This window comes from Nomia melanderi, chromosome 9, assembly GCF_051020985.1.
Source record: "Nomia melanderi isolate GNS246 chromosome 9, iyNomMela1, whole genome shotgun sequence".
Classification (NCBI taxonomy): Eukaryota; Metazoa; Arthropoda; class Insecta; order Hymenoptera; family Halictidae; genus Nomia; species Nomia melanderi.
The window spans coordinates 14,556,496-14,583,485 of record NC_135007.1 but is presented as its reverse complement, the minus strand read 5'-3'; the positions used below and the strand labels follow the sequence as shown (position 1 = coordinate 14,583,485).

Here is a 26,990-nt window from a genome sequence, read left to right as displayed (position 1 = left end):
CTACTTTTGTACAGGATACCATCGCATCATCACTTTCGACGTAACAGTAAACACCACAGACTATATTTCTGCCCATTCCATCAGAATTGAACTTTCATTGTATTTTTAAGTAAATACATTTTGGAAAACAACACAAATGGTTTTTTATTCTTCACGTATTTGTGAAGGAATGAGTCTCTTCCCTAGAAATATAATTAGTTTGTAATACATGGACAATTAATTTATTCCTTTAAGATAATACTTTAGAAATAAATACTTTTACTTCACCTTGTACATAAGTATAAGAATTAAGAATTGTGAGAGGTCATACTGTGTAAATAGTTACGAAACAATTAATAATAAAAAGAAATATAATGTACGTAATGAATATGTGATATTTGACTAAAATACTATTAAAGATTAATACTCGTGTATTATTTACACATAATAATTGTAATGTACGATTATAATATTATACTCTTAGATGTAATTTTATATGTACTAAGTGTATGTACCTGTGTATAATTTTATTTGTATCAGACACTGTTTATTTATAAATACTCTGTGTAATTATAGTACTGACTTTAAGGTGATATTTGGTAACTGGTAGTAGGATATTACGATTGCAAATACCGTGTATATATATATATATATATATAGTATAGTAGTAATTTATGATGAAAAACATAACATTTTTTTCTCCATGTAATTGCAAAATAACATACTTCTGCTCTATGTTTAGGACAGATATTTATTTAAAGACGAATCAAGGTGCCTGGACGGAATGTGTGTTGGAGTTTTTATAACCGGGGTATACATAAAAATTGGAGCAGAGCATTTGTGCTTCGATATTACAAATATAAAACTATATTTACAAATTTGTAGTAAATATAAATGTGTAAAAAAAAAAAATAAAAGTACATTCGAATAAGCGTACCAAATGTGTAAGAAAACAGTTTATTCACTGGGTGTCCGTTTTACCTAAAACAATGATACTTTGTACGAGATACTGCATGCAGATTGTCCTTTACAATACACAATGTACGTTTTCTTTTTTTTCTTTTTGTTAATTATAAGATTTTATTTCATATAATCGTAACGATTGTCGAGACATTTTGCATGCACGTCTACGCGTGTAGCTTTCAATACACTTTGATCACAGTCACAGCATTCTATATATTAGTTTGATCGATAAATATTTCCATCCGTGATGTTTAAAAAAAAAAAAACTGAATCTCAAAAACCGTACAAAATTATTAACAGCGTTTAAAATAAACGTTCAACTTACAACAATATACAATCGGTGATGCAGTTTCTATCACAACCAATTAAATACTAATCACTTTTGTAATATATTCCCTAACAAGAATGTCTGGCTAACGTTTTACAACGTACTTCTGTTGTTCACATTGGTACAAAGGTTGATAAAATTTACACATATTTTTTAATCGTCAACTTCCTGTCTCGGTTTGTACATGCTGTTTAAAGTGCAGAGTTCTGCAGTAATTCTTGTAAAACTGTCCGTCATGCTACTGCTTTCTCCATTATTCGTCCCTTGGTTCGCCCCTTTGCTCGTTTCAGGCTAAATACAATAACTATTTAGTTTCTCCTGCATCTTCATTAGTTAAATTCACATTTACTAGCGGTTAACATTGAAATATACCTTACTGGAATCCGAGATAGACAATCCACTGGATAAGTTCTCAGAGAGAGCGGTACCAAAAGCAGCGAGTTCTGCTGAATCAAGCTGATTCAGACTTAAGTCAAAATTATAATGTTGATTGTCCATATCTAAAACACTGGTAACGTCTGTCCCGTCTACTCCACCTGCTGAATTTATTACAAATGTATAAACAGTATTTCAATTGATATCAGTACACGAACAGCTCTAAACGGATGCTATTAATTGTTACCAGCATTGTCCAACGTTTGCAATTCTTGATAGCCGGATGTTACTCTGTTCAATATCAATTGTTCTTGCGGTTGTGGCTGTAACGTATCGTGTACGTATGGGAATGGTTGTTGTATGTGTGTTCCTGTTGTCGGTTGTTGTACTACATGACTATTTGTTGATTGGTATTGAGGCGATAGTTGCGGTTGAATAAGATGTGGGGTGTAAGGGCTGTATTCCATTGGCGACGGTGTACGACCTGGAGATACTTGAGGCCTGTGTAACATATTCAGACTTGAGCAGATCATACGAGCATTATATTTTCTAGATATTCGAGCGAAACGAGTTACCTCAGTGTTTGCATTGTAGACTGTGACTGTGGGGAAGTAGACCCAATGGAATAAAGTGGAAAAGAACTTCCACTGGCAACTGAACCACCATATGGAGATATCCTGTCCATTGGTTCTGGTTTGATAATGTTAAAATTGTATTGAATCGGTTGGTTTAATAGTCCAGCATCTACAATACCATTAACAAATTACTTTATAGTCCTAAACGAATGTTTCATATTGTTGTGGTAAGATAGAATTTACTTGAAACATTCTGTTCCTACAATTTTTGTAATGTAATGTTTGTGTAAAAGAATGTTAGTCGCCATGCACAGTAACGTGGAAGGAAAGAGAAGGATTTTAGTAGTGAAGACTACACAATAAACAGAAATTAGCCGACGAAAGCAAAGCATTACATTAAAAGAGAATTAATAATAGAGATGATACATGCAATTTTATATATTTTCACGCCAAACATCACTCTATAAAAATTGTATGACCTGTATTGTAATAATAAATACAGTCAATGTGATTAGCAGAAAATCAGCAAACTAAGTTAATTATTATCATATCGTACCTGCGGGTCTTATAACATTATTTTAATCTGAAATTGTCTGGGAGCGGAATAAAAAATACAACTTACGCATCATTAGATAATTTACATGTATATAGATAGATATATTATGCATATGTAAGTCATACAATATATAGATATAGTTTTTTTCTCAAAGAAGCAGTTTATAAAAATTTGTGTTACGATACAAATATTGCACATTATTTCCATTTCTATTATTCTATTATTGCTGAGTTCCTAAGTACAATATTCTCTTAAAAGAGCAGAGTACTTGTATAGCAGCCTCCATTTCTTTTCTTTCCTTTTCTTTTTTTTTTAAGTAGCTTGCCGAATTTGTTGCAACTACTATAGATATAAAAACAGCATCCATTTATCTAATCACCGATAATAATTATAAAAATACAATTTCATTTTGAAATGTACAAGGCCACTGCTCTCTGATCATTCAAGTACAAATTCCAAATGTTCTTACAAAATATGTTCTTAAAAAAGTATAAAACAAGATCCCTTGTCAATGTGTGAAAATATATATATATATATGTATATGTATATAATATTTCTTAATACAATGGTAATCTTAAATCCATGAAGAAATATCTTCCTCTGCACAGAGGAAACTTTCAACGATTGTTCTGTATTATTGGTTCCAGGTAATTAGGCACTGTGTACGACACGATTAAACGTGTAAAATATTCAACGACAAACATCTCAGAAATATCTAATCTCCCTTCTGTGCAGAGGACGTGATTAATTCTGTGGTTAGTGTGTGATGCGACTCGAAAAACGCTGAAACATTAATATTCTGACAAATATAAACTTGGAGATTCATAAAAAATACCGTCAACATTTCCCACATGTACAAGTATTCCAAACCTCTGGAATTTCCAACAAATTTCTCTATATTTATTACAACAATCATTACAACAAACAGAGCATAGGTGCCCGCATTGAAATGCAGAAAAAGGGTACTCATTGCTGGCATTGCTGGGACAGCTTGCTTAATTGTTCTTCGTTTGCAATAAAGTATTGTAGCAAAATGTCAACATGAAAATTAGTTACAGTATAGGAAAAAAAAAGAGAGAGAGATAAAGTCCGAAGTTTGATATCGAATATATATATATATGTATATATAGTAAAAATGTATTCCGATCAATCCTGACGATGCGACAATGCCAATGACGCCATTGAAACCCACTCCCGGCAAAGCTGTAGAGTTGAGAACAATTTTATAAAGATACTCACGCTTCTCAGCTTCTGCCTGTACATGCCTCAAAACTAGCGCGTTTGGACTGTTATTAAACTTTTGTCGCTTTCGCCTTAACGAATCAGGATCATCTATAAATGATTGTACATTAACCTCATGATGTTTGATTAACAATTAAATTAGGATTTCTCTGAAGACGAAAGGCCCTACACGGAATCGCGCGAGGTCTTTCTCCGCTTTCGAATTTAATAATCGTATGCACAGAATCATCGTGTCTTTGGCTTCAAATAAATAAAACGATCATTCCCTTCGGTCATAAATTAAATGCCCACTCTACAGACTAGAAACAAAATAATGCGTATAAACTTGGAACACTATAAAAAAAACTTAACAACTTGTAATAAATAGTAAAAAGCAAGAATGAAATACAGGTAGCAACACCATAAAGTCTGACTAGAAGGGACTCTGAGTCCTTCGGTAATAAACAACAAGTTCCCGCTGAATCTCTGCGACTTCAGCTACCGTTAAAAGTCTGCATGAAAGACCATGGAAAAAGAATAACAATTTGTACCACGACTAGAATAGCGTTAATATCCGTCTCGCCGCGTCTCCGTCGAGACCGGACGATCAATGTGCCGTCTTACGCTCGACGGAGAAGCGCGTTCCTCCGAGGTTCATTATAAAAATTGCTTCCTTTCCTTTCTACACGTACAAATGCGTCGCAAGAACGCGAGCGTGCCGAGGCCGCGAGAAAATTACAATCGCAAAAAACAACAGCCTCGGCGAATCACAATATACTTTTATAGTTCAAAATATATGAGCGTAATTATGCGATATCATTCAGGGACAGAAAAATGTCACTCTCAAGTGGAAGTACTCTATCGAAAATCACAACTACCAAAAGCAAACTACATCTCCTTCTTTTCTGAGTATATCTTCCCCCCCTCGACGGGGCTATAATAGAAAGACATCTCGTCGAATTCGGACGCTGTCGCGTGCGGTGCCATAGCGGTGTACAACGCGTAATGCTCGGCCTCTGTCAATTCCATTCCGTAAGGCGGTGTCTCGTCGCCGTCTAATCTCAGTGACTTCACGCTAGTGGTACTTATCGCGCTAGGTCTTGGACACTGCAACAGCGCGGAATCCGGTATACTATTCTTCCCTAAATATGTGATGCTTCCTGAAGCATTCAGCGAAGGATTGCTGCCTTTGGACGTATTCGAAACGGTGTCTTTGTCTTTCTTTAGCTTCTTCGCGAATAACTTCGAGAAGAGTCCCTGCTTCGAGGTTTTCGTGAGCGTGCCGGGCAGAGAAGGTAAATTCTTGTTGGGCGCTTCGACGAAAGGTTCAGACATCACGTGAGCGGATATAGGGCGAGGTAGAAGGGGCATGGAAGGCATTTTGCGGATGCGTTTCGGAGGCAACGGTGGCAGTCTCTCCTCCGTCTCCTGCGTTCCATCCCTTTTTGTGGTCACCGGAGGCGAGAAAGAGGAGTGATTCGCATGCTCTGGCTTTGGTATCGCTACGTCTTCGTACTTCCTGTCGTTCAGTAGATCCACGAACTCTATGGGATTCTTCATGGCCATCTGTAGACTAGTGTATGTTTGATTATCGCAAACGTCGATGTCCATCGATTGATCGGCGGTGTTCTGCTCAAGAGCCGCCTGCACCAGCTTCGCGTGCGTATCGGCATAAATTTGATCGAGTTCGGCTACTTGAGTCAGCAGTTCATTGAAAGATCTGTTGCAATCGTCTGCCTCGCTTTTGAAATCCACATCCTGATCCTTCTCTTTCAGGGATGTCTGACCTTTCTGCACCCACTTGCCTACTTCCGAGTAGTCGAACCAGTCGGACTTACTTTTCGGGGACTCTAAATCTTTGAACGTGTTCGCGTTATCGATAACGGTATCGGACTTAGTGGAAATTAAAGTTCCTGAATTGGTATCGATCGTTTCCTTATCCATACGATGGCTATCGACTTTGTACAGTTTGTTTATTTGTGCACTCTCAGAGCTGTTGGGTACCTCGTTATTCTCGTAATCTATTATCGTGTTTTTTAGGTGGCCTACATTTTGTGCGGCACTCTGATTGACCTCGGTGTTCCCGTTACAGGAGTCTAATGTGTTCTTTACGTTATACAGATCGTTCAAGGCGCGTAGGGCGGAAATTTTGTTAGTTGACTTTTTGATGTCGAAGTCGTTATTATTGAACTCGTCGATATTACGCGGAAACCTGGGTGTAACGTTTGAGAGTAAGGCAGATTCGGTGGCTAATATTTTACCAAATGTACTATAATCGGTTTTCTTCCGAGCAAATGCTTTCCGCAAAGACCAGAATGCAGGCCTACCTGCACCAAGTGGTAACATCTGAAACGGTAACGGTTCACTCGTTGCACCATCTGATGGTCTCTTGAGCTGAATGTACACTTGCACCGGTTGATCCACTTGCTGTATGCGGTACGTGGGTGTTCTGAACGCTATTGCTGTCTGTTAAGAATTATTGAAATGTCATTTAGTATGTCACAATTATGAGAAATAAAAAATACTGAACTTAGATTACCATACAAACATGAAACGTACTTGTTTATGTACATGAGTAGGTTGAAAATCACCAAATCCTTCCCACACCATTTGCCCGTCCTTCTCTTCGAAAAATCTAACTTGTATATCTTCTTTAGCAACCTTTTCGCACAGTAAAATCATTTCCATACCACCAGCAACTGAAGCACTACAATGACTGAGCTTGCATATTACAAGATCTGACATTGCCTCTGAAATAATCAAGAGAAACATATAATGGCTAGCTAAAGTAAATAGAAATTGTAGCGAATTGGACTTACTTTTATCAAATATAGGGTCAGATACAACTGGTGGTAATGGTAAATTGAATTTTCCTTTCTGTGATCCTTCTAGGAAAACTTGGAAACATAATCTCACTGCATTTAAATCAATGCTAGTAGGCTGTCTTTTATGTTCGAAGCCAGCTATTAAAACAGAGACATGATTTTGGTATTTTGTAACACAGACAATAATTTCTTACAATTAGTTCCATTTGTAGCTTACTTCGAAAAGGATCTACACGGATCTCTTCCCTTATTCTAAGCGCCTCTTCAATGTCCTTTTTCTTAACACACTGAATCCCAAGATTTGCAAATGTGACTGTCATATTTTCTGATGATACTTCTACTGTACAAACACCTCTCTTGCATGCCTCCTTTCCAACTAAGTTGTGCGGATGAGGTCTGTGCGGTTGATCTTTTGTTACACATGATACTATAACTACAGCTCGGCCTTTGTATCCCACTATCTTTATCACATATCATCAATTATTATCACAGAGAACTCGTGTTAATAAAGAATATATATTAGCTAATACTCACTCTTATACTAGGAAAAGTTTTATTTTCTGGTGTACTGTTTACACCAGGTATACTGCCAGCAGATCTACCCTCGCATTCATAACGAAATCGTAAAGCTTTGCTGGCTGGCTGCTCTATTATTTCGACGTACGGCAACAACCGTCCAGTGTTCATTTCCACTGGCGGTAGAGTCTCCCTTCCGGTAGACTCCACAAACCCAGGATCGGTAGTTTGGATGACTTCAACTATTGAAAAAATTCATAGAAATTCAATGAACCTTCTGCCGAAACTCCACATGGAAGTACAAGGAAACTCCGAATACTTACTGACATCACTAATATTTATATTCCCATCACTCATACCATGGAATTGTTCCATGCCTTTTAGTGGTTAGTACACTGAACAGAAGCCATCTGGAAAACGATTCTTACGTCAGTACATACAGCCTTCCTAAACACTAATCAAACGGTTCCCTAAACGTGTGTCTCACAATCAACTAATATCTCGCACGGCAACGCACAGAACTAAAATTATCCTTCGTTAACGACCGCTGTTTAGAATGCATTATCAAAGGAGGAAAACCGAGTGAACGCGTTTCACAGAATTCCATGTTTCACGGGAACGGATTCGCGCGTGATTTGTCGCGCGAGCGGATCAAGGTAAAAACGTGCGATCGTACCTAAATATGAACGGAAACGATCGCGTGGAGGGAAAAATCGACTCCGCGGATCAATTCATCCGGTGAGCTCGTGCGCCCGCGGAGATGTACCAAACATCTTCGTGGAAAAGATGTTTATGTCGCAATACACGGGGCGACGACGATCGACGCACAGAACGAAGTTAGGCGTAACTTTTCGATTTCACACCGGCAAGGAGGGATCGAGCGTGAAAGGTGAACGTGTACGGATAGAGGCTCGGTACGGTGTACTTCGAAGCGACAGCTGTTCACAGGTATACTCCCAGAGGCACTGCAACACAAGTGTCCCGAGGGAAGAGAAACGGCAAGAAAGCAAAAGTGAGGAACAGAGACAGAGCGAGAGAGCGAAGAGGACGAGGAGGGATGCCACGCTGATCCAATCATTATTTTGGGAGAGCCTAGGCCTGTACCAGCCGTGCAGCTATAATTAAACTATCGTAGGACAATGTGACGAGAAAGACTTGCCTGCAACTTGATCGACATAGTAAGGCACTTTCTTCGACGCCGATAATTTCCTTTTCCTCCCGCGAGAACCGATCACCGAGAATCCGTTGTCCTCCCCTTTAATAAAAACGATCCGCTGTCGTCGCGTTCCGACAACTGCGTAGACGCGGAAAATATTCCCGGAGATTCAAAAGTTCTTGATCCGGCGCTGCGCACACGATTCGCACGCGACACAAAAGCGTGCACGGGACTAGAAACAAGACCTAACCCGACACAACATTTCGCCCGAACTTTGCATCGGCACTGGCATGCTCTCCCGTCGCTTTCGACATGCTAACCAACACCGATATTACAACTCCGTGGATACCGCGCGGAACACGCGCACTTCCCATGCGGAATCTACGCTCTTGCGCGGTCAAGCGGAGTCCGTCGGATTGGCGAATTTCTTACGTGGATGGTACACATTTCGAGCGACGAATCGCCGATGACAGATCAAGTGGTATTGTTCGAGCAACAGATACGAGAAAAAAACAGACGTTTCGATTGTCGAGTGTGGGCTAACAGCTTAACTATCGCACGCTGACTCCTGCCCGCTCCGCCTCGTCTATTATTACCGATCTTCGCTCGTGTATTAAAATCTGTAATCTAATACCTGAATGATTCTCTATCGCCGCGCTCTACGGTCGTGCGAAAATTCATTTGATTCACACGAATGATGCTCCGTTAAATATTCGTACGCATTTAGTCGCTCCACGAGGTCAAGCTGTCACGAATCTATGCGCATTCGATCCATCGATGATTTGCACGCGATCATCGACTCCGATAACCAATGCGTTCAGATACATCGCGAATCGTCGGAAATGTTTCTAGAATTTAACCCTTTGCACTCGGAAGTTTTTCACTAGAAATGTTTAAACGTTTCCCGATGAGATCAAGATATTCCGTACTCGTACAGAAATCATTACGTTCAAGTACAGAACTATATTTCAATATTCCTCAAACTGACGCGTTACATAAGGTACAATATCAAATATTAAATTTTATAGTTTTCTGTGAAATCAAGTGGCGAGTCACTTATCGAGTGCAGAGTTAATACGCAAATCATTATGATAATGTCTTTTATATCAGCATCATAGATTCTCTTGGAATCCATGTCATCTGACATTTTTGAATTTCTCTAATTACTTTCAATATTGGTCCAGCAGTTCTAACGGACAGAAAACAGCTTAGACGTGGGAAAAGTAGATTTATTAATAAGTCTAAGGTTCACTGAATTTATCATGTATAGATTAAAATTCAGGGCCGTCGGTAGCTGCTCGGCGCCCAGACACTCGCTCGATGACTCATCTGTACACGTCACACGATTTCTGTTTTATCATACGAAATCGTGGAGCATTAGGTAATCACGAACCTGTATGAAATTATGTAAATTCTATCGATTCGAAGTCGAGAAGAATTTATACCACCATCTCTCTCTCTCTCTCTCTCTCTCTCTCTCTCCTTGTCCTGGCCAACAGGTTAAGCCGATCGGCGATGGTTCAAGTTTACGCCAGGAATCAGATCTACGCGTTACGTAAGTCCTAATCGCTTCCTATGCGTATCGTCGTAGGTGTATATTCGATTTATGCAATTCCGCGAACCAGAACGTTCGAGGCGCGACAGTTTGCGTGGCTCGTTAGAAATAATTGAAGTTATCGAACAAGAATCACAAGGTTGTTGACGGGAAGCGTGTATAAGTTGCGAGTACAGGTCGCCTCAAAATAAACGGGCACCGCTCGAGAAGAGATACGATCGTAGTTCGACGAAACGAGTCGATATACGAGCCTCGCAACTGGCAATTGTTTGCGCCATCGTTTCGAGATCCTGCGTACTTATGCGAACGCCTTCCGGAAGACAAATTACCTGACATTTTCAATAGATGGCGTGTTGAATGCCACAACAATGGTTCACACGTACCGAGCTACGGAAATTTCGGTTATATTTTACTGATGAGCTATGTTGATTTTTTTCTAATGAAATATTAAGGTATATTCAAGTTCTAGGTAATTCTTATATATTTTTATGCTGTACCTCTGTTCTGATCTGTAACCATCCGTGACCATGTGTCCAAATATTTTCTTACAGAAATTCGCGTGTACCGTATACACGTGGCACTGAACGTGTCAATGAATAGACACTGCGGATTATGCATTAGCGTGCATTGTTACGTTGAGATTCAAACGTGAACGATTTAACACGTTGAATATTGAAAATGGAACAAATATTAAACCATTTGTTGAATTGCGTTATTATTGCATGTTCACCTAGCTGAACACCGCAGGTAGCATTGTTTATAATATAGAAATGTTTTCAAATAATCCTCGTTTAATTGAGTGAACTATAATTTAATTTGGATAACAACCTGGAGTGCTAAGGGTTAATTTACTTATTGATCATTTCAATATTTTCATCAATCTTAACACGTTGTATGCCATGGGGGTCACCAGTGACCCCCAACCAAGTCGAATTACATTTCTATATTATAAATAATGCTATCTAATGTGCTGACATTCAGCTAGATGAACCTGCAATAATAACAATGCAATTCAATCAAATGATTCAATATCATATTCTTTCCATTTCAAGTATTCTGTACCATGAAATCGTGCGGCATTCAACGTATTAAAAATTCAGCCAAATGGGAAACCGTGAAAATTACAGCGTGAACATGTTAATCAATTTTTAATCTTATTTATGGCCAGAGGACTGAGAACTGTATGCTTACACTTCATTCTAGGTGAACAACGATTTTTCTAATTCGCGGATCATCGTGAAGGCAACTGGCGATGCACATTTGTCTCGGTCGGTCTCCATGACGAGGACATCAAACAAACGATTATTGCTTTTGTGAGGAGCGTTATATTCGAGAATGCCGCAAGCCATGCCAGAAACTGCGATCTCGCCGTTGAGTCTATCTTCCCTGAGCGCCTCGACCGGCTCGAGGGAGGAGCCGAGCCATTTTCCTGCCGGAAAAAGGCTGCCACGATGCGTGCGACGTAAATTTCAAGCGTGCTCCCAGCTACCTGTAAGATGTCGTAGGCCCAGCCCGTATTATCGTCCGCACAGGACGACTTACCTGAGACTTGCCGGACTCGCGACGATAAATTACAACGGCTCGATAAACACGGCGAAAAGCTGCCCGGATAGGTTAACATGCGCGCCAATGTTCCACGCGATCGGCCCCTCGGCTTGCAAGAAGAGCGTGTCCATGATTGATCTCACGCAATCCACGATGGAGCCGGAAAACGGCGATCTCAGGTAGTTCATGGAATAAATCAGCCGCGGGGGAAGATTATAAATTTCAGGGATCATCTTATAGGTGTCTAGCGTGACTAGGGTCAGATATTAACCCTTTGCACTCGGGAGGTGACTCTCAGTCACCTTATGATTCGGTACGAAACTGTGAAGTTGAATATTTAACCCTTTGCACTTGAAGGTTTTTCACTTGAAATATTCTGTAGCTTCTAATGAGATGTGGACAGGATTGTTTAAAATGAATTTATCAAGAAATCACATAAATTAGGGATCTAAATTATAATTAGATAAATTAGGGCAGGTCAATGTGTTAATTATAATACTATAACACTACTACGTGTTTGATATTGATGTTGCTATAGATTGATTCGTACGTAAAGGAGAATGTAGATCGTGTTGTACACTGACGCTTCCTATTTATTTAGATCGGACAGTAGCACGACCCTGGAGAAGCTCGAGGACGCCGAGAAAGTTTACGGTGGAAACGACGTCGGACTCGGTGTCGGTATCAAGAACTGGATGGACGGATTCGTGTCGGCGGAGTCCGAGGAAGGGGGCCCGGGATTTTTTCAAAATCCAAGAAAAGCAGCGAGCCTGGTGTGCCGCGTGCTCGTGGTGAACGCGTGGAGGCGCAGGCGCGAGGAGGCGCTCTATCTTCGCGACACGATCGACAATTTGACACAGAACACCGGGCACCTACAGTTGCAAATCTCTGTGCTGCGTCGGTTGATCGACACGGAGAACAACCGTGTTGCTCGGCTGACCGGCGAGGCGAACCGTCTCAAAATGCAATTGGATGAGACCGTGAAACAGAGGGACGCGCTGAAAACGGTAATCCATTGCATCGAGTGTACGGGATGCGACAATGTTATCCGTTAATACGTTGACTGCCAGGAAAAACAGTCTTTTACGTATCACTTATACATCTTAGAAAGTTAATAGGAATTATTATTAACATATTACTGGCTAATTTTCAGAAAATTGAATTGTGGCAATTTTTACTGAGGTCAACATATCACTATACATAGAAACGCTTAGATATCATATTGTTATGTAGTATATTTTAAATAGATAATCAATTTGAATCAAATTTCATATTTTTCTAAGTACTAGTAAATTAGCAAAACCGGCTAATTTTCAGAAAACTGAATTGTGGCAATTTCTACTGAGGTCAACATATCACTATACATAGAAAAACTCAGATATCATATTGTTATGTAATATATTTTAAACAGATAATTCGAATTAAATTTTATATTTTTTCAATGCTGTAATTAGCGAAGTTATAGCTAAGTGTCTTCATATAAAAACTAGATTTCTCGTTACCTTGCTACCACAATTACGTTGCAATATTACCTACTCATTCACGTTATTGAATACTCTTATTCTACAGTTCTGATGAATTATAAATGTTTCCAAGTAATTTCACCAGTGACCACTGGCAGTCAACGTAACCACTTGCGCTGTAAATGAATTCAGATATTCAGCAGTCTTGCACAATGAATTGTTTTTATTTTATTAATTGGACATTAATTTAAATTATCTCATCGTCAAATGTTAAATATTTCTAATGAGAAATGTCCAAGCGCAAAGGGTCAACCGTTCAATCGTTCGTAACATTGTTGCACCGCGTAAGTTTCCCGTAGTCATATCGAATCAACTGATCGGTTTCCGTGTAACAATGTTGACTATCGTCGATCGATGCGAGCGCTCGATTCATTGAGTTGCGTAGGACCTGGCGTGGTAGGCTCGCGTGCATCTATAACGTCCGCGGAACACGAGAGTTCAATGACGTGTATCTAACTAGAGGGATGACGCTAGCGTGAGCGCTCGCGACACATGTTTCAGAGGCGCTCAATAATGCGGTTCACGAAAGAATTCAGCTGCCGGTGTTGCGCCGGCTACCGGGAAGCTGTTACCAAGCAATGTATTCCTAGCGTACGAAGCTCATGTCTCAATAACCTCGAGAATACTCGTCCATCCTTCCGTCCGTCTATTGGAAACTTTCCCGCCGCTTTCATTCGTTCCCCGACAAAAGGAACAAGCTTTGTAAAGTTCATTCTATTTTCATTTCATTTGTCCAATCGCGCGCGCGCGTAGCTTCCTGCCGATTGGCCGATATACCGATATGCGTCGCGGCGATTAATTAGTATGTACGCCGGTAGACACGGCAGCGAGGCGTTGGCACCGGTCCAGCGGCTAATTGTGAAGCGAAAGAAGGAACTGTATCGCGCCGCGTGCGACGCTCGTCGAAATAGACGAAACCCGGAGTCCTGTTCTAGATAGCTCTCGGGGATTCACGGGCGTACGTTCGACGCGTTGTGTATATTCTGACGAAGTGGGTTACCCTTCTGTTGCAGGGGAAAGAGAGGATGGAGGAGGAGGCGCGGCGGTTGCGCGAGGTCGCCGAGGAGAGGCTGGTCGCCGCGGAGAACGTGCGGAACGAACTGATCACCGCGAGGGATCAGCTCCGCGCGCTGGACGAGCAGATCTCGAGGGACCGGGAGAAGCTGCTCAAGCTGCGGGAGGACAAAAGAACGCTGCTCGAAAAGGCTAGCTTCAGCGTCGAGAACTCCTCGTTCCTATTCACTCGTGAACTTCGCACGAGGTCTATTTCGAGGTTCTGAAAAGCTAAACCGTTAAGCTGGTAGTTAACTGAACGTCGAAATAGATTTACGGCCATCGCCGTACAAGGGTTAATCACCGTCCCCGCAAGTTGTACGCGAGCTTCCACAAGCGCCTCGTCGGCCGCTGCGAAAATTGATTTCACCGGATGACTCATTGCCGTGCTCGTGACAGACGAGAGAGGGTGAACTCGGTTCGATGCGAATTTCCACCGCCTTCTACGAGAGAATGAGTCATCCCGTCGCCCTTCCGAGTTCATAGAACTCCGCGGAGCTCGATCCCTTTACCTCGTTGCGCGACGCCGGTTGTGCACGGGACCTTAGCTCTTTATCGTCCAAGATGACTGGCACTTGTGGATCAAGGATGGCAATTGGGACGAGCACCTCGCGGGCGGGTACGCGCGTTAGGAGATATAGAGCGGCGTTGAGTCACGTTTCTTTAGTGCCATCGGTGACTCAATCTAATGTAACACTCGTTCCTTTCGGTACGTGGAAGCGGGGATCGATAGCTGGTTGACCCATTTCGTTTCCGTTCGACGGAGATCGGCAACGAAAACCGCGGGAATATCGCGCCCCTCCGATCGCATCGCTCGCGGCCGGGTTTCGCGTGCGGTGCGGCTCGGTTGCAGGCCGGCCGTTCGTGTCGTTTATCTCGACGGTTTATCGACCGTTTCGCGGAATTTATATGCAAGAATGTTAACGGTACCCGGAATTTCGAGCGCGCGGAATTCTTGTAGGTGACGGCCGGCGAAACTTTGGCCACCGAAAGGGGCGCGAGGGCGGAGAAGGCCGAATCCGCCGCGGAGGAGCTGCAGCTCAAGCTGACCGCCCAGATCATTTTGGCCGAGACCTCGCAGCAGCGGATACAACAATACGTCGAGTAACTGGCCGCGCACCGATCGTCGATTCACTTGCGACTCTTCCTTCGTTTTACTCGTGTATTTTATTTGTTTTATGTATATTTCAAAGGGCTGTAGTACGTTAACACTAGAACTGCTAGATACACGTTGGGTGCCATGGTCACTGGTGACCTCGATCAAATCAAATAATAATTAAATAATAATAATAATAATAATAATAACAATAGTAATAATAGTAATAGTAATAGTAATAGTAATACTAATAGTAGTAATAGTAATAGTAATAGTAATAGTAATAATAATAGTAATAATAATAGTAATAGTAATAGTAATAGTAGTAGTGTAGTAGTAGTAATAGTAGTGGTAATAGTAGTAGTAATAGTAGTAGTAATAATAATAATAGTAATAGTAATAGTAATAATAATAATAATAATAATAGTAAATAATAATAGTAAATAATAATAATTATATAATTCATTCAATTAAATGATTACTTGACAACTTTTCTGTATTACTAGCAATACTACGTAATACATTCAACAAGATAAATCTGCAACGCATTTCAATGATATAAATTGATATTAGATTATTATATATATTCTCTGCAAAATCGTGCGGCACTCAACGTGATTCATAATTCAGTCTGAGCATTGACAAATCAATTTCTCTGATAACTCCCAGAGGCATCTTTTTAATCGCGGAAGGAAGAAGTCAGTGGGTCATTTTGACTCGTTCGGGTTCTAGCGTTAATGTAACTACGTACTAGGGAGTTGAAGACAAGAGAAGACGAGAAGGTCGAATTGGAGAAGCGCTTGAAAGCCAGCGAGGAAACGGGGAGGTCCCTGAATTTGCGCGTCGCTTGCCTGGAAGCTCACTTAGCTGACCGCGAAGTTTCTTTGAGACGCGTCGAGGCTACTTGCAGTTCGATGTTGTACGTTCACTTTGTTGATTCAGATGACACGTCCCTCCTCCTTTTATCGCTTTGGAATATTCTAGGTCGGAATTGAACGAGCTGCGAGAGCGAGTGATAAGGCAGTCCCAGGAGGGGGGTTGGAGCAGCAGAATGTTGCAAATCGCCGGCACCGTTGTTCGTGCCCCTGGGGTCATTCTTCGGACTTTATTGTCCACTACGGGGCCAGTGCTAACTTCGTAAAGGTAGTTGGAACGTTTAACCCTTTGCACTCGGAAGTTTTTCATAGGAAATATTTGAACACTGAAATATTTGATATTTTGTAAACTGGAAGAGAAATCATGTACTAACACTAAAACTACCAGAGGGGTCAAATGACGCATGCCTGATTTTTGCAATTATTAGAAAGGTAACAAATGTTTCTTTCTCACGGTGATTTCAGGTGCAGTTCATCAGAATGTTTAGCACCGTTGAACTGAAACGCTTCGAGAAGTGGAACTTCTGATTCAGCGACGAGAGCTGATCCAAGACGGAGAACTGGAGGAAAGTGATCAATGAACGAAATCGCGAGGAAAAGCTCGAAGATCGTGCAAGAGTCTCTTTTGAATATTAAATCTGCGGGCATTCTACTTATTGCGGAGATTAGAATACTTTATTTTGTATTTTTTTTTATTTCGAACACTTTTCTGATATTGTCTACTTGATATTTACTGAAAGAGCGTATCACTGACGAAACTGGTATCCTTGGAATGGATGAAATAAATATCGATATCGGGTGCCTTTTTTAACTCTATATTTTACACTTTTTTTTTCTCGTGTAACATGATAAAGTGATAAAAATAATGTACCGTCAGCATTGCTGTGCATTAGATAATAACCTATTCGTTTCACATTGCAAATCAACAACAAACACATTTACATAACCGGTATACATGTATATATACACATGCGATCGTGGTCGAACCGCGTTTTACATAACAACTACGCGTTTCTTAATACTAATAAAAATGTAATATATACATATACATATGTATATATATATATTACAAATATATCTTCACATTATGTATATATATATTATATATATTACAGTAATATACATTATAACATATATTATAATCATATAAATTATATCATATATAATATAAATACGTTATAATATATATTACAATTATATAAACGATACTATACATAATATAAATATATATAATATACATATATATATGTAATATACGTACAAGCGACTCATATATTACATGTATAAGTGTTTACAACAGAGAGCGATACTCACGGTATATTATTTTTTCCAAAAACACGCCACGATAGGTCGGTTAAATCTAAGTAACCCACGAGTGACACAAGTACGACGTGTCTGATCACAATTCTCATTATTGTGTACTTAGAGAAAAGTACATATGGTAAAATTAACGATTCTCACGGTTCGTTTCGGTAACAATCGCCATATTCGTCGCGACGCCTCTCGCCGATCGTGGTTAACCAGGGGGCACGAAGTTTCACTGGAAGAATTCGTTCGTTATCACAAAAATCGTTTCGTGTTCGGAGCGCGATACGCCGGATTGTAGCACGTGATTTCTCGCTAGTCGACCTACGGGTACTCTTGTCATGCCGTACGTTATAATTAGACGCATCCTGCTACCTTTAAAGAAACGGTGTGTAACGAGAGAGAAAAGAAATACGGAGAGGTAACACACACGGTGTACGTGGGAGAGAGAGTTTCCTACTAAAAGTACTCACTAATCAACAAATCATCGGGACGACGTCGCGTCTACGGGCGAAGCCTAAGTCGCCGTCCCTACGTTCTTTGGTTCTGATTCCTTACGTGTATTGCTCGAGTAATAATGTTAATCCTCTCATTTTCGAATACTGTGTGTATGTACGCAGAACAACTCAAACGTGTGACCGGTGATATGAAGGTACATTAGGTACATCCTCGAAGTACGAGCTCTTCCTTCGTTTCCGGTGTCCGTTCTCGCAAGACTGTACAGTGGATTCTAGCTCCTGTCTATTTCAGGCGACAAAAAGTTGCACTCGTTTCGCCAGTCGAACGTTCCCAAATCCCCTAGCTCGGTTCCCATTGAACCTGTTAACCGGGGAGGTCGAGCTCATTCTATTCACCTATGTACGAGTTTCTCCTTTCCTTTGTTCATTTAATTGAAATGTATGGCTATATCGACTACTTTGTATTTATTACCGGTTCAAATGATTTCGATTCTTATTCATCGGTGAATACTTCTGCGGTTCTCATGGTAGAAAAGTCACCCGGTTAACAGGCTGACGCGTAACAAGTGTTCCTAGTACGTTAACCTACGACAAACCTCGATACAATGAATTGAGCGATTCAGATGTTCGGCTCGAATCGCTCGCGTCCGTATCACCGTTTTATAAAAACTTGTTTCGCCACGATCTCGTGGCGAGAGTATCAATGTGTCCGCGTGTTATGTTTCTCGAATGATTGGATTGTTCTCTGGCGGTCTCCCGGGGGAACGGAAAAAACGGTCGTCTGAAAAGTCGCCCGGTTTGTCCCGGTGTACATGTATCAAAACGTTGCGACAGAATCTCTTCGTCACCCTCGATCGCACGCGCGGCGATCGAGGGAGTGTCACAGTTTTGACGTCACGAAACGTGTCGCTAATGACGAACGGAAAGAACTCTACAAATAAATACTGTTTTTTCTTTTTTCTTTTGTAATATCAGCGCGTTTTCGATGAGACTAGAAACGATCGATCGTTGAATCCCCTCCATTAGATCATACCGAAACCTTCGGTGCCTTCGCTGATCGCCAACAGCAGCGCTTTCTCGAAGTGATCGTAACATTCGTAGTCCGGCAAGCAGAGTTGATTGAAGCTGTGCAGAAAAAAAGAAAAAGAAGGATCACGTTTTATCGTGAAGAAGATTATTCGTGATGAACACCTTTAACCCTTAACCGAGGAGGCTAATTTTCATCTCATTCTTGTCTCAATAGGTTTTTGTTTTACACATAATTAACGTTCGCTACCGGCATGTATTTGTGACGGATGTAACCATGTATTTTACATAATGAGAATGAAGTTAACCCTTTGCACTCGAGAGCTGACTCCAATTGATTTGGTGCAGTGGAACTATAAATGTGTGAAATATTGAGATAAGCAAGCTTTGTTCCTCAATTCACTTGTGACCTCTCAGAGTTAATTTAATTTAAAATTTTTTTAATATTTGAGTTAATTTAAAAAAATATCGTCTTTGTCTAGTCAGCAAATGTTAAGTATTTCTAGTGAAATACTTCTGAGTGTAACGGGTTAATCCTGAAGATATTATTATTAGAAATAATCTACGATTACATTTAGAGACTCAATGCCTCGTTTCATTTTTCTATTTTCTTCAAATTTATTGGACTGAAGAAAATATTGAAACCGTCACCGAAATAAGCGCTGGTGGCGAACGCGTTAAGACACAGTAAGCACCATAGAATCTCCAAAGTAACCGTGCCAACAGTTACGGGTTAAACGTTTCATTGTGGAGACGAATCCACTCGGTTCGTTACCCGGAAACGGTCGAGCGTACCATGTGTGCGCTGTGGGCAAGTTGGCGAAAGTCGGCGCAGCTGTGATCTGAAACCGCGGGCTCAGCTTCTGGAATCCGCCTGGTGGTAATTGCGAGCAGCCCGTGGTGAACTGCAGCAGCCGAGCCATCTCCTCCTGCGTGAAGTTACTGACCGCGGTCCAGAACCAATCCAGAACGCGAAGGAACTCCCGGGAATTTCCGTTCGCGATGTGGTGAGCTCGTAAATCTGCCACGCTGTACTCGCCTGTTCCGCACAGCAGCAGCTGCAACGGGGAAACGCGGAATGGGTACGGCCATTAAACGCGCGGGGAGATATTTTCGTAGGCGGCGAAAGCCTCTGTTTATACTTCGAGTTCGTTCTCGTCGAAGATGCCCAACAGATTGTCGGGGATCAGCTCGTTGAGGCCGCGCAGGAAATGCTCGACTTCGTTTCTGACCGACGTCGCTAGCCTGTGCTGTGCCAACGCGTCTAAATAACGCAGTTTCGTGTCGTTGGTCACGCGGATCTTGGTGCCTCCTGGGATCAACTCGGCTACCTGTTACAGAGAAGACAAGTGGTAGAAGTGGCAGATACTGATGAGATTGCAACTGTTTGACGTACCTTCAGCAACTGCCCGTCTTTGTCATATTCCTCTTCGACGAAGTACAACTCCATTTCCTCCACGTCGTTCTCCAGGATGTATTTGATCTTGCTTAGGTACAAATCCGGGTCGTCTTGCTCGAAATACTAGCAGGGAATATGAGTTTTTGAAATTAGTTCTTGCAATGAGTAGGCATCGTTGCTTTATAATAGAATCTTAACACTTAGCCAACTGAATGAGGAGATCTGCCACTTTTCACTTAGCGTACTGCCTCTTATTCTGTTTATTTTTTGTTGTTTAGTAAGTCTCAAAGTGGGATTACTTGCAATTTATCAAATACGGTTATTTTTACAAAACAAGGTTTTAACCAAATTGCATGAGTTCAATTGAAGATAATGGAAGAGGTAGTTATAGTTCTTTCTAGTTGCCTAAGTCTTAATGAAAATGGTACTTTAGGTTTTAACCAAATTAATTGTATGTTCAATTGAAGATAATGGAAAAGGTAGTTATAGTTCTTTTTAGTTGCCTAAGTCTTAATGAAAATGGTTTAGCCTATCTTCAGTGCATACAGATTTATTTCTGAGTTTTACCTTGTAATGCACTCTGAGGCCAATGATCTGCGCGAGGAAGGACCTGGTGAATCTTGCGCGCACCAGTTGACGATAGGAGCCCCCTAAGGCGGATTCGAAGAGGCATTTGCCCACTATACGACCGGCGAACTCGTAGTGCTTCAACTTTAGGTGCGGGGCCCGTTTGTTATTGGGATGGACCAAGCCTTGCGGTGACTCCCCGAAGCACGCGAACAGCCCGTTTCCGGAATCGAACAGCGCGGCGCATATCAATTCGAACCATTCCCGTCTGACTCCGCCCAAGTCCACGCCTGAAATATCACGTATTACTTTCCCTGTAAATTAAACGGGCATCCGTCACGCCACGCTAAAGTGTACCTTGTTCTCCTTGAAACGTGATCTCGAAGTTCCTACACCAATCGGTCACGGAGAATCCCTTGGTGACTTTCATCGACTTCGAACAGAGAATATTATTATAATCGCATTTTCACAATTATCATAATTATTATACAAATCGCGTTGGTGTAAACAATGAGAATCATGTTTCTTTGAGATTTACCGATTCCAATAGCTTGTCCCGCTGGACTTTCATGGAAAGCTTCTCGTGGTAGTGCTTCAGGTGATACTTCCGAACCTCGTGGCAAAAGAAAAGTTGCTTGTCGGCGAACGTCTCGCTTCCGCCGATGTTCTTCAAGAGGAACAACGTAAACGTAGCAGCAATTATGTCTCTGTAGAGGGAAATTAATTCGACCGGCGGCTGGCATCCGTCGTCGATTGAGAACGAGTCGTAGCCGTCGTACTGATTGCTCGAACAATTAAAGTGGAACTGAAAGTCATTGTTTATCGTTATCGAGCGTGATACAGGGCTCGCAGGGAACCTGTAATCTTGTTTATGAAGAATTCACCTTGGTCGACGGGCAGAGCCGGAACGTGACTAGCCTCTTCGGTATTATTCGCAGCAGATACTCTTTGATCGTGAGTTGTTTAGGCGAGATGAAACAAAATACTTTCTTCGGTTTCGCGAATCGCTCGCCCTGCATGCCCAACAGCTTCGCCGCGTAACAAATGTCGGGGTCCTTCGAGGCCACGTTACTGTGCACCATTCTCGCGACATCACCTAAGGCAATTTTGATCATCACTGTTGTGTACGTGACGCGTTAACCCTTTCGCTACTACTATTTAACCATGAACGTATTTTTGTTATTTGTATTGTCTCAAGGATTTGCTTCATTTTCATAGTATTCAAGTGAAACTATTTTCAAAGTCATTTCGAATATTCAATGCTTTGAAGATATTGCGAAACAGAAAAATTGAAAGTCACTTTCTGGTACGGTAGTTCTAGTGTTAAATATCAAAATTTAGTTTCACTGTGTCAAATTAAGTGACTGAGTCACCTCTCGGTGCAAAGGGTAAACATTTTCGTTATATAAAATATTTGATTGTAAAATATGATTGTAAAATATAGGATTGCGACGCTGGTAGCGAACGTGTTAACAGTAAAACTACCATACGGGACAAAATGCCCTATTCCTCATTCCTTCTTGCAAATGTTAAAAAGATAACAAATGTTTCTCTGAGAAATTATTAAAGAAATTAGTTTAGTAATGCGCAAACTGAATTGTAAATCACTTAAAGTTTCAGTACTTCGCGGCGAGGAGCAAAAAAGTTAAAAGAGAACAAGATCCGTACTCTCTAGCACAATGATGTCGAAGTCTCCGTTGTGCAGTTGCAGGCCGGACAAGCTGACAGTCGCGTGATAGCAGCCGCCTTTCGGGAAGCTGACTTTCACGCGGATTCTCTGGTTCGGAGAGTCGTAGTCCAGCTGTATGTCGCAATTCGGTCCAGATGATTTGTCTATCGCGCTGCCAATCTGCAACAAGAATAAGCAAAATTAACTATTCCTGCATGAACTATTGAGTAACGTCAACGAGCGATCCCCTATTCATCCATAACTATTACTCATCTAGACAAGCTAGTACTAATGATCTTGCCTGAGTAATGTTGATCTCATAGCCTTCGGTAGGTTTATCACCAGGCCCGAATATACATAAATTGTCGTACTCGTCCCTGGGCTCTATCATCATGCTATGCGCAATGCCAGCAGTACAAACCACCGTGGAACTCTGTCGAACGAAGATGGTCTTGTTTGGATCCGGAGGACCTGCCACGTCAAAATCAAATTATAGCTAGTCGCAGCCTTGTCTTTGAGACAATCCTAGACCTATTGTAAGAGGTGCCGGTGTCGGTAGAGGATCAACAGCGAGCGTGTAGATATCTGTTGAAGTGAAACAGTTCCCCAGAAGACTCCTCTTACAAAAAACTAACACGTAGCCATAATGAAGTGTTGAAGCGTTCATGTAAACCGCGGCAGTGGTTCGCTGTTGATTCTCAACCCGAACAGGCGCCGGCACCTTTTACACTATCGCATTATCAGGTGACCATACCGGGTAGGAAATTCTTAAGAAACGGGCTGCCGTGCACATGGCACGATCCAATCAGCACGGCTATCCGGTATTGTCCAGCATGGCGGACGGTGAACTTGACGACTGCGGTGTTCGCGGCCAGCGGGTCGGTGCCTCCCAGTTCTATCAGAGTGGCTACGCGCCGGGAACTCTCGGTGACCTCCACTATCAGGTTGTCCTTGTCGCAGATAGGGTAAGGCTGGCCGTTGCGTTGGTAAAACTGTCAAGGAAACAGCAGCGAAGCGGTGAGATCTTGACACAGGTCAAAGGTGCGTTTAACCGGCAATTAAGGTAATTGAGGGACATTCAATCTGCGTCTCAGAGCCGGACGTAGGACGAGGTGACGCGGCACGTTCCTCGGTGCTTATTAGACCAGCGGTAAATTAGCTTAACACGTTGAGCGCCGGCTCCGCGATAATGCTGGATTTTTAGTCTACCGTTTAACGCACAGTTTTTTTGAAGAACCGGCCAAAAAGAATCAATTTTGATATACTGCGCTTTTGTTTCATGGAGAAAGGCTGTATTTTATTCTTGAATGAATAAGTGTTATAGCTTGCAATCCCATGTAAATGATAGATATCAATAAAACGATTTTTTTTTTTAACTTGGACATTAACCCTTTGCACTCGAAGGTTTTTAAATAGAAATATTCGATAGAAATTTAGATACAATAACACAAATCCAAAGTAAAATTTACAAAATCGAATTCCTTATTCTCTTCGGCAAATTAGAAATCTTGGTTTAATCGACGTTTAAAAATGCATCGATATAATCATCGACGTTTTCGGTAGCTGAAATTTAGCCGGCGTTCAATGCGTTAACGGCGCGGAAGGTACCTTGACGGTGAACGTCATCGTCTCGCCCACCAGCTGCGGCTCTTCCCATTCGAAATGGACTCGGCAGTTGCTCGGCAGAAGATACTTCCCTGTCACGTACTGCAACAGGGTGCGCTTCGCTTCCGGCGCCAGGGCTGGCTGCGTCATGGCCGCCAGGATCACCAAGCCCGCCATAGACACGGACACCACCAACATCCCACCTGGAAGGGATCGTACTGATTTAAAAATAATCATTTTTACAGTCCTTTCATTATGATTTCCGTGCGGTAACAGTCCATTTTCTGATTAACACGTTGAACGCTGCACGATTTCATAGAGCATTTCCTTTGAACTCCAATATTGCAGTAGTTACAATATTAAATATTTTAATGAATCTTAACCCCTTGGCTCAGAAAAATTTTAAGCATACGCTATATTTCCTTTTAAGTATAATAGTTGAATACAGAGGAATAATATTTACTTTGAAGTTGAATGAACTGAGTAATATATATATTTGTTGAATTATGTTGAAAATATTCACCAAGAGTCTGATTTGTTGTTGTAGAGGAACGGGTTAAAGAAACTACCCTAAAATTACTCAATTCTTCACATCCAAATTTTGCACTGACAAGGAGAATAAAAGATCTAAGAAACGTATTTCTAATTTTCGCTAGGAATACTAAAAATTAGTTGCTGATAGATTACAAAACAACCTACAATGCTAAGGGTTAAGAACTATGATACAGAATAATTAGTGACTAATTCTAATACCATTTGCTTCTGTTATAAGTTAAGTGACGTTATACGAAACGCTCTAAATGCTCGTTGCGGTCAACGTGTTAATATTCAACTGTCTAACTCGACAAACAAAGTACCCCATGTCCACGCGTGCTGGTGCTGACTGTTCTTAACTACTGCGCTCCACAGATCAGCCTTCAGTGTCTCTAAGTCTTCCTTGGACGTGGGCAGCGTCTGTCTAGCCTCTATCCATCGCGGCAGATCCTTACCAAGTGCTGCCCTCGCAGCGTTGTCCTCCACCCAGTACACGTCCTCCAGAGACATCACTTCCATTTGCATCAGCCTGAACAAACAAAGAAGATGAATCTATCTTCGTACAAACAATAAATATACTTCAATGAATAAATAATTATATTTCACCGTTTGAGTAGAGATCTTTAACCACTTGCATTGGAAATGCATTTAGAAATTTGGCAAAGTTTCTTTTTACCTATTTCACACTGATATGTACACTAATTTTGTTTGTCAATCATTCTGTATAGAGTGATACGTTTCGAATTTAATAGGCGTGATGCAACAAGATTATCAATGTGTGAAAGACATCATTGAGAATTTTCGGATAGAAACGTCTCGTGGCACGTCTTTCCAGCGCAAGCGGTTAAAAAAACACGGTCGGAAGAAGCCGAAGCGCAATAGGGTCTTCCGAATGGAATGCGAAAACATCCGAGTGACGCGATAGCACTCCTTTTATTCTGCGTCGAGAAAAGCCAAAGCAAGATAGCACTTGTCTTGACACGTTCACACCGGCGCTAATTTCCACTCTTTCCCATTTGGCGGCTGATTCTCAAGATTGATAAAAATATTGAAATGATCAGTAAGTAAATTAAGTCTCAACTATATGGAAATGGTTCCTAATTACCAAACCACTTGAGCCACATATTTGATGCTGCACACCGTCTAATGAGCCAACACTATCTAATGTGATATCTTACTAGCCACCGGTGGTACGCCGGTGTGAACGTGTTAATCTATGTTAATACTATTATATATATTAGTATACTACTGTATAATTTCATACTATTGTATTACTATTGTATTATTTATAATTTCATACTGTTGTATCACTATTGTATCATTCATAAGTTAATACTACTGTATATAATAGGACTCAAACGGTTAACAATAAATTATAAAATTATAAAATAGACAACAATTCATATTGCGCCAGGACAATGATTCATATTTAACACTTTGCCACGTAAACGCTCATCAAAACTCTCAAGTGCTCGAAACAGTTTTCATTAACCAGAAACTGAGAAATCAAGATTCCTTGATAATTGCTCAATCTTTCTTATATCAAAACAATTAACCCTTTGCACTCGAGACGTGACTCCCAGTCACCACATGATTCGATACAACAAAACTATGAAGTTGAATATTTAATATTTCAGATTAAATGTTCCTCTATTACTTAATTTGTCTATGAATTATCGTTAAATTAGCTTCAAACAATATCACCTATGTCTCGTCAGAAAATGTTGAATATTTCTATTGAAAAACTTTCGAGTGCAAAGGGTTAATGTCCAAGTTTCTATAAAAAATGTCACCCGAATTCAAGTGACTTAGCAAAGTGTTAAACTAATCAGCTCGTCAAGATCCAGGACACATTTGGATCATTTCCCAGCACTTCGTTAGCTTCCGAAGCCAAAATCTTCCGACAATCTTTAACGAAACGATTGCATCGAAACGAGACGAGTCCCAGGGGAATCCCTCACTTTTGGTAGTAGCTGTGTAGGCCGTGATCCTGCAACCACTCCAGCAAGACCAGCCTCTGCAGCAGCTGGCGTGCGGCGCGTTGCAAGCGTTCTTCATCCTGCGCCGGAAGTTGCGGTAGCGCGTCGACGTCGCCGCAGCTCGCGAGAGATGAGATGCCTGCAAAAAGTCGAAGACGATAAGTCAACTCTCCGCGGGCCTCGCGCTTTCCAGAAGAACGTGTATACACAGCTGGCGTTAACGCTGAAGTTCGGATGACGCTGTTCATTGTCATTTTTTTTTCTAATCAGGGACCGACAGGGAATCCAGCAGATAGCGGTGTGTATC

The 26,990-nt window shown here is 41.3% G+C and overlaps 3 protein-coding genes across 22 annotated transcripts in view; 1 reads left to right on the top strand and 2 right to left on the bottom strand.

The window, feature by feature from the left end:
- Positions 1 to 710: 710 nt before the first annotated feature.
- On the bottom strand, positions 711 to 10,601 carry Dl (dorsal). 8 transcript variants are annotated; one of them, XM_076371163.1, is made up of 12 exons: positions 8,498 to 8,868; positions 7,662 to 7,748; positions 7,357 to 7,580; positions 7,040 to 7,283; positions 6,817 to 6,960; positions 6,557 to 6,747; positions 6,325 to 6,463; positions 4,016 to 4,108; positions 2,221 to 2,389; positions 1,893 to 2,146; positions 1,643 to 1,806; positions 711 to 1,561 (listed from the first exon to the last, which is right to left on the bottom strand). In XM_076371163.1, the coding sequence occupies exons 2-12, from the start codon at positions 7,711 to 7,713 to the stop codon at positions 1,424 to 1,426; spliced, it is 1,812 nt and encodes a 603-aa protein (XP_076227278.1). In that variant the 5' UTR covers positions 7,714 to 7,748; positions 8,498 to 8,868; the 3' UTR covers positions 711 to 1,423. The 8 variants fall into 8 exon arrangements, 7 of the variants coding, with proteins under 7 accessions (XP_076227278.1, XP_076227277.1, XP_031829337.2 ...); XM_076371162.1 differs by having other exon boundaries at positions 1,643 to 1,809; positions 8,498 to 8,863; XR_012999490.1 differs by lacking the exons at positions 711 to 1,561; positions 1,643 to 1,806; positions 1,893 to 2,146 and having other exon boundaries at positions 2,324 to 2,389; positions 4,016 to 6,463; positions 8,498 to 8,885.
- On the top strand, positions 9,551 to 16,957 carry LOC116425563 (uncharacterized). 5 transcript variants are annotated; one of them, XM_076371165.1, is made up of 9 exons: positions 9,551 to 9,875; positions 9,994 to 10,049; positions 11,253 to 11,773; positions 12,196 to 12,601; positions 14,131 to 14,322; positions 15,132 to 15,274; positions 16,021 to 16,185; positions 16,251 to 16,409; positions 16,607 to 16,957. In XM_076371165.1, exons 3-8 carry the CDS (start codon positions 11,385 to 11,387, stop codon positions 16,405 to 16,407), a joined length of 1,452 nt encoding a protein of 483 aa, XP_076227280.1. In that variant the 5' UTR covers positions 9,551 to 9,875; positions 9,994 to 10,049; positions 11,253 to 11,384; the 3' UTR covers positions 16,408 to 16,409; positions 16,607 to 16,957. The 5 variants fall into 5 exon arrangements, with proteins under 5 accessions (XP_076227280.1, XP_031829336.1, XP_076227282.1 ...); XM_031973476.2 differs by having other exon boundaries at positions 9,551 to 10,049; XM_076371167.1 differs by having other exon boundaries at positions 9,551 to 10,501.
- LOC116425559 (apoptosis-resistant E3 ubiquitin protein ligase 1) overlaps positions 16,941 to 26,990 on the bottom strand; it is a 37,090-nt gene continuing 27,040 nt past the window's right edge. For 6 of the 9 annotated variants that reach the window (XM_031973458.2, XM_076371149.1, XM_076371150.1 and 3 more), the window contains 14 exons: positions 26,666 to 26,822; positions 25,028 to 25,233; positions 24,174 to 24,388; positions 23,320 to 23,557; positions 22,867 to 23,036; positions 22,565 to 22,745; positions 21,781 to 21,992; positions 21,435 to 21,701; positions 21,254 to 21,329; positions 20,897 to 21,186; positions 20,327 to 20,452; positions 20,073 to 20,261; positions 19,726 to 19,988; positions 16,941 to 19,029 (listed from right to left, as the gene is read on the bottom strand). In XM_031973458.2, coding sequence (XP_031829318.1) covers positions 18,927 to 19,029; positions 19,726 to 19,988; positions 20,073 to 20,261; positions 20,327 to 20,452; positions 20,897 to 21,186; positions 21,254 to 21,329; positions 21,435 to 21,701; positions 21,781 to 21,992; positions 22,565 to 22,745; positions 22,867 to 23,036; positions 23,320 to 23,557; positions 24,174 to 24,388; positions 25,028 to 25,233; positions 26,666 to 26,822 — 2,693 coding nt within the window. In that variant the 3' untranslated portion in view covers positions 16,941 to 18,926. Of the gene's footprint in view, positions 19,030 to 19,725; positions 19,989 to 20,072; positions 20,262 to 20,326; positions 20,453 to 20,896; positions 21,187 to 21,253; positions 21,330 to 21,434; positions 21,702 to 21,780; positions 21,993 to 22,564; positions 22,746 to 22,866; positions 23,037 to 23,319; positions 23,558 to 24,173; positions 24,389 to 25,027; positions 25,234 to 25,809; positions 25,828 to 26,665; positions 26,823 to 26,990 lie in introns of those variants that run through there. The other 3 variants (XM_031973459.2, XM_076371152.1, XM_031973472.2) reach the window with 2 other exon arrangements.

What these genes read in the sequence shown, in the direction of transcription:
- LOC116425563 (XM_076371165.1), top strand. Translation starts at nt 11,385, where the DNA reads ATGCCGCAAGCCATGCCAGAAACTGCGATCTCGCCGTTGAGTCTATCT. An exon ending in CCGGAAAACGGCGATCTCAG is followed by an intron (nt 11,774 to 12,195) that starts GTAGTTCATGGA and finishes CTATTTATTTAG; the next exon opens with ATCGGACAGTAGCACGACCC. An exon ending in CGGATACAACAATACGTCGA is followed by an intron (nt 15,275 to 16,020) that starts GTAACTGGCCGC and finishes ACTACGTACTAG; the next exon opens with GGAGTTGAAGACAAGAGAAG.
- Dl (XM_031973477.2), bottom strand. Translation starts at nt 7,713, where the DNA reads ATGGAACAATTCCATGGTATGAGTGATGGGAATATAAATATTAGTGAT. An exon ending in TATAAATATTAGTGATGTCA is followed by an intron (nt 7,581 to 7,661) that starts GTAAGTATTCGG and finishes TTTTTTCAATAG; the next exon opens with TTGAAGTCATCCAAACTACC. An exon ending in TGACCCTATATTTGATAAAA is followed by an intron (nt 6,748 to 6,816) that starts GTAAGTCCAATT and finishes TGATTATTTCAG; the next exon opens with AGGCAATGTCAGATCTTGTA.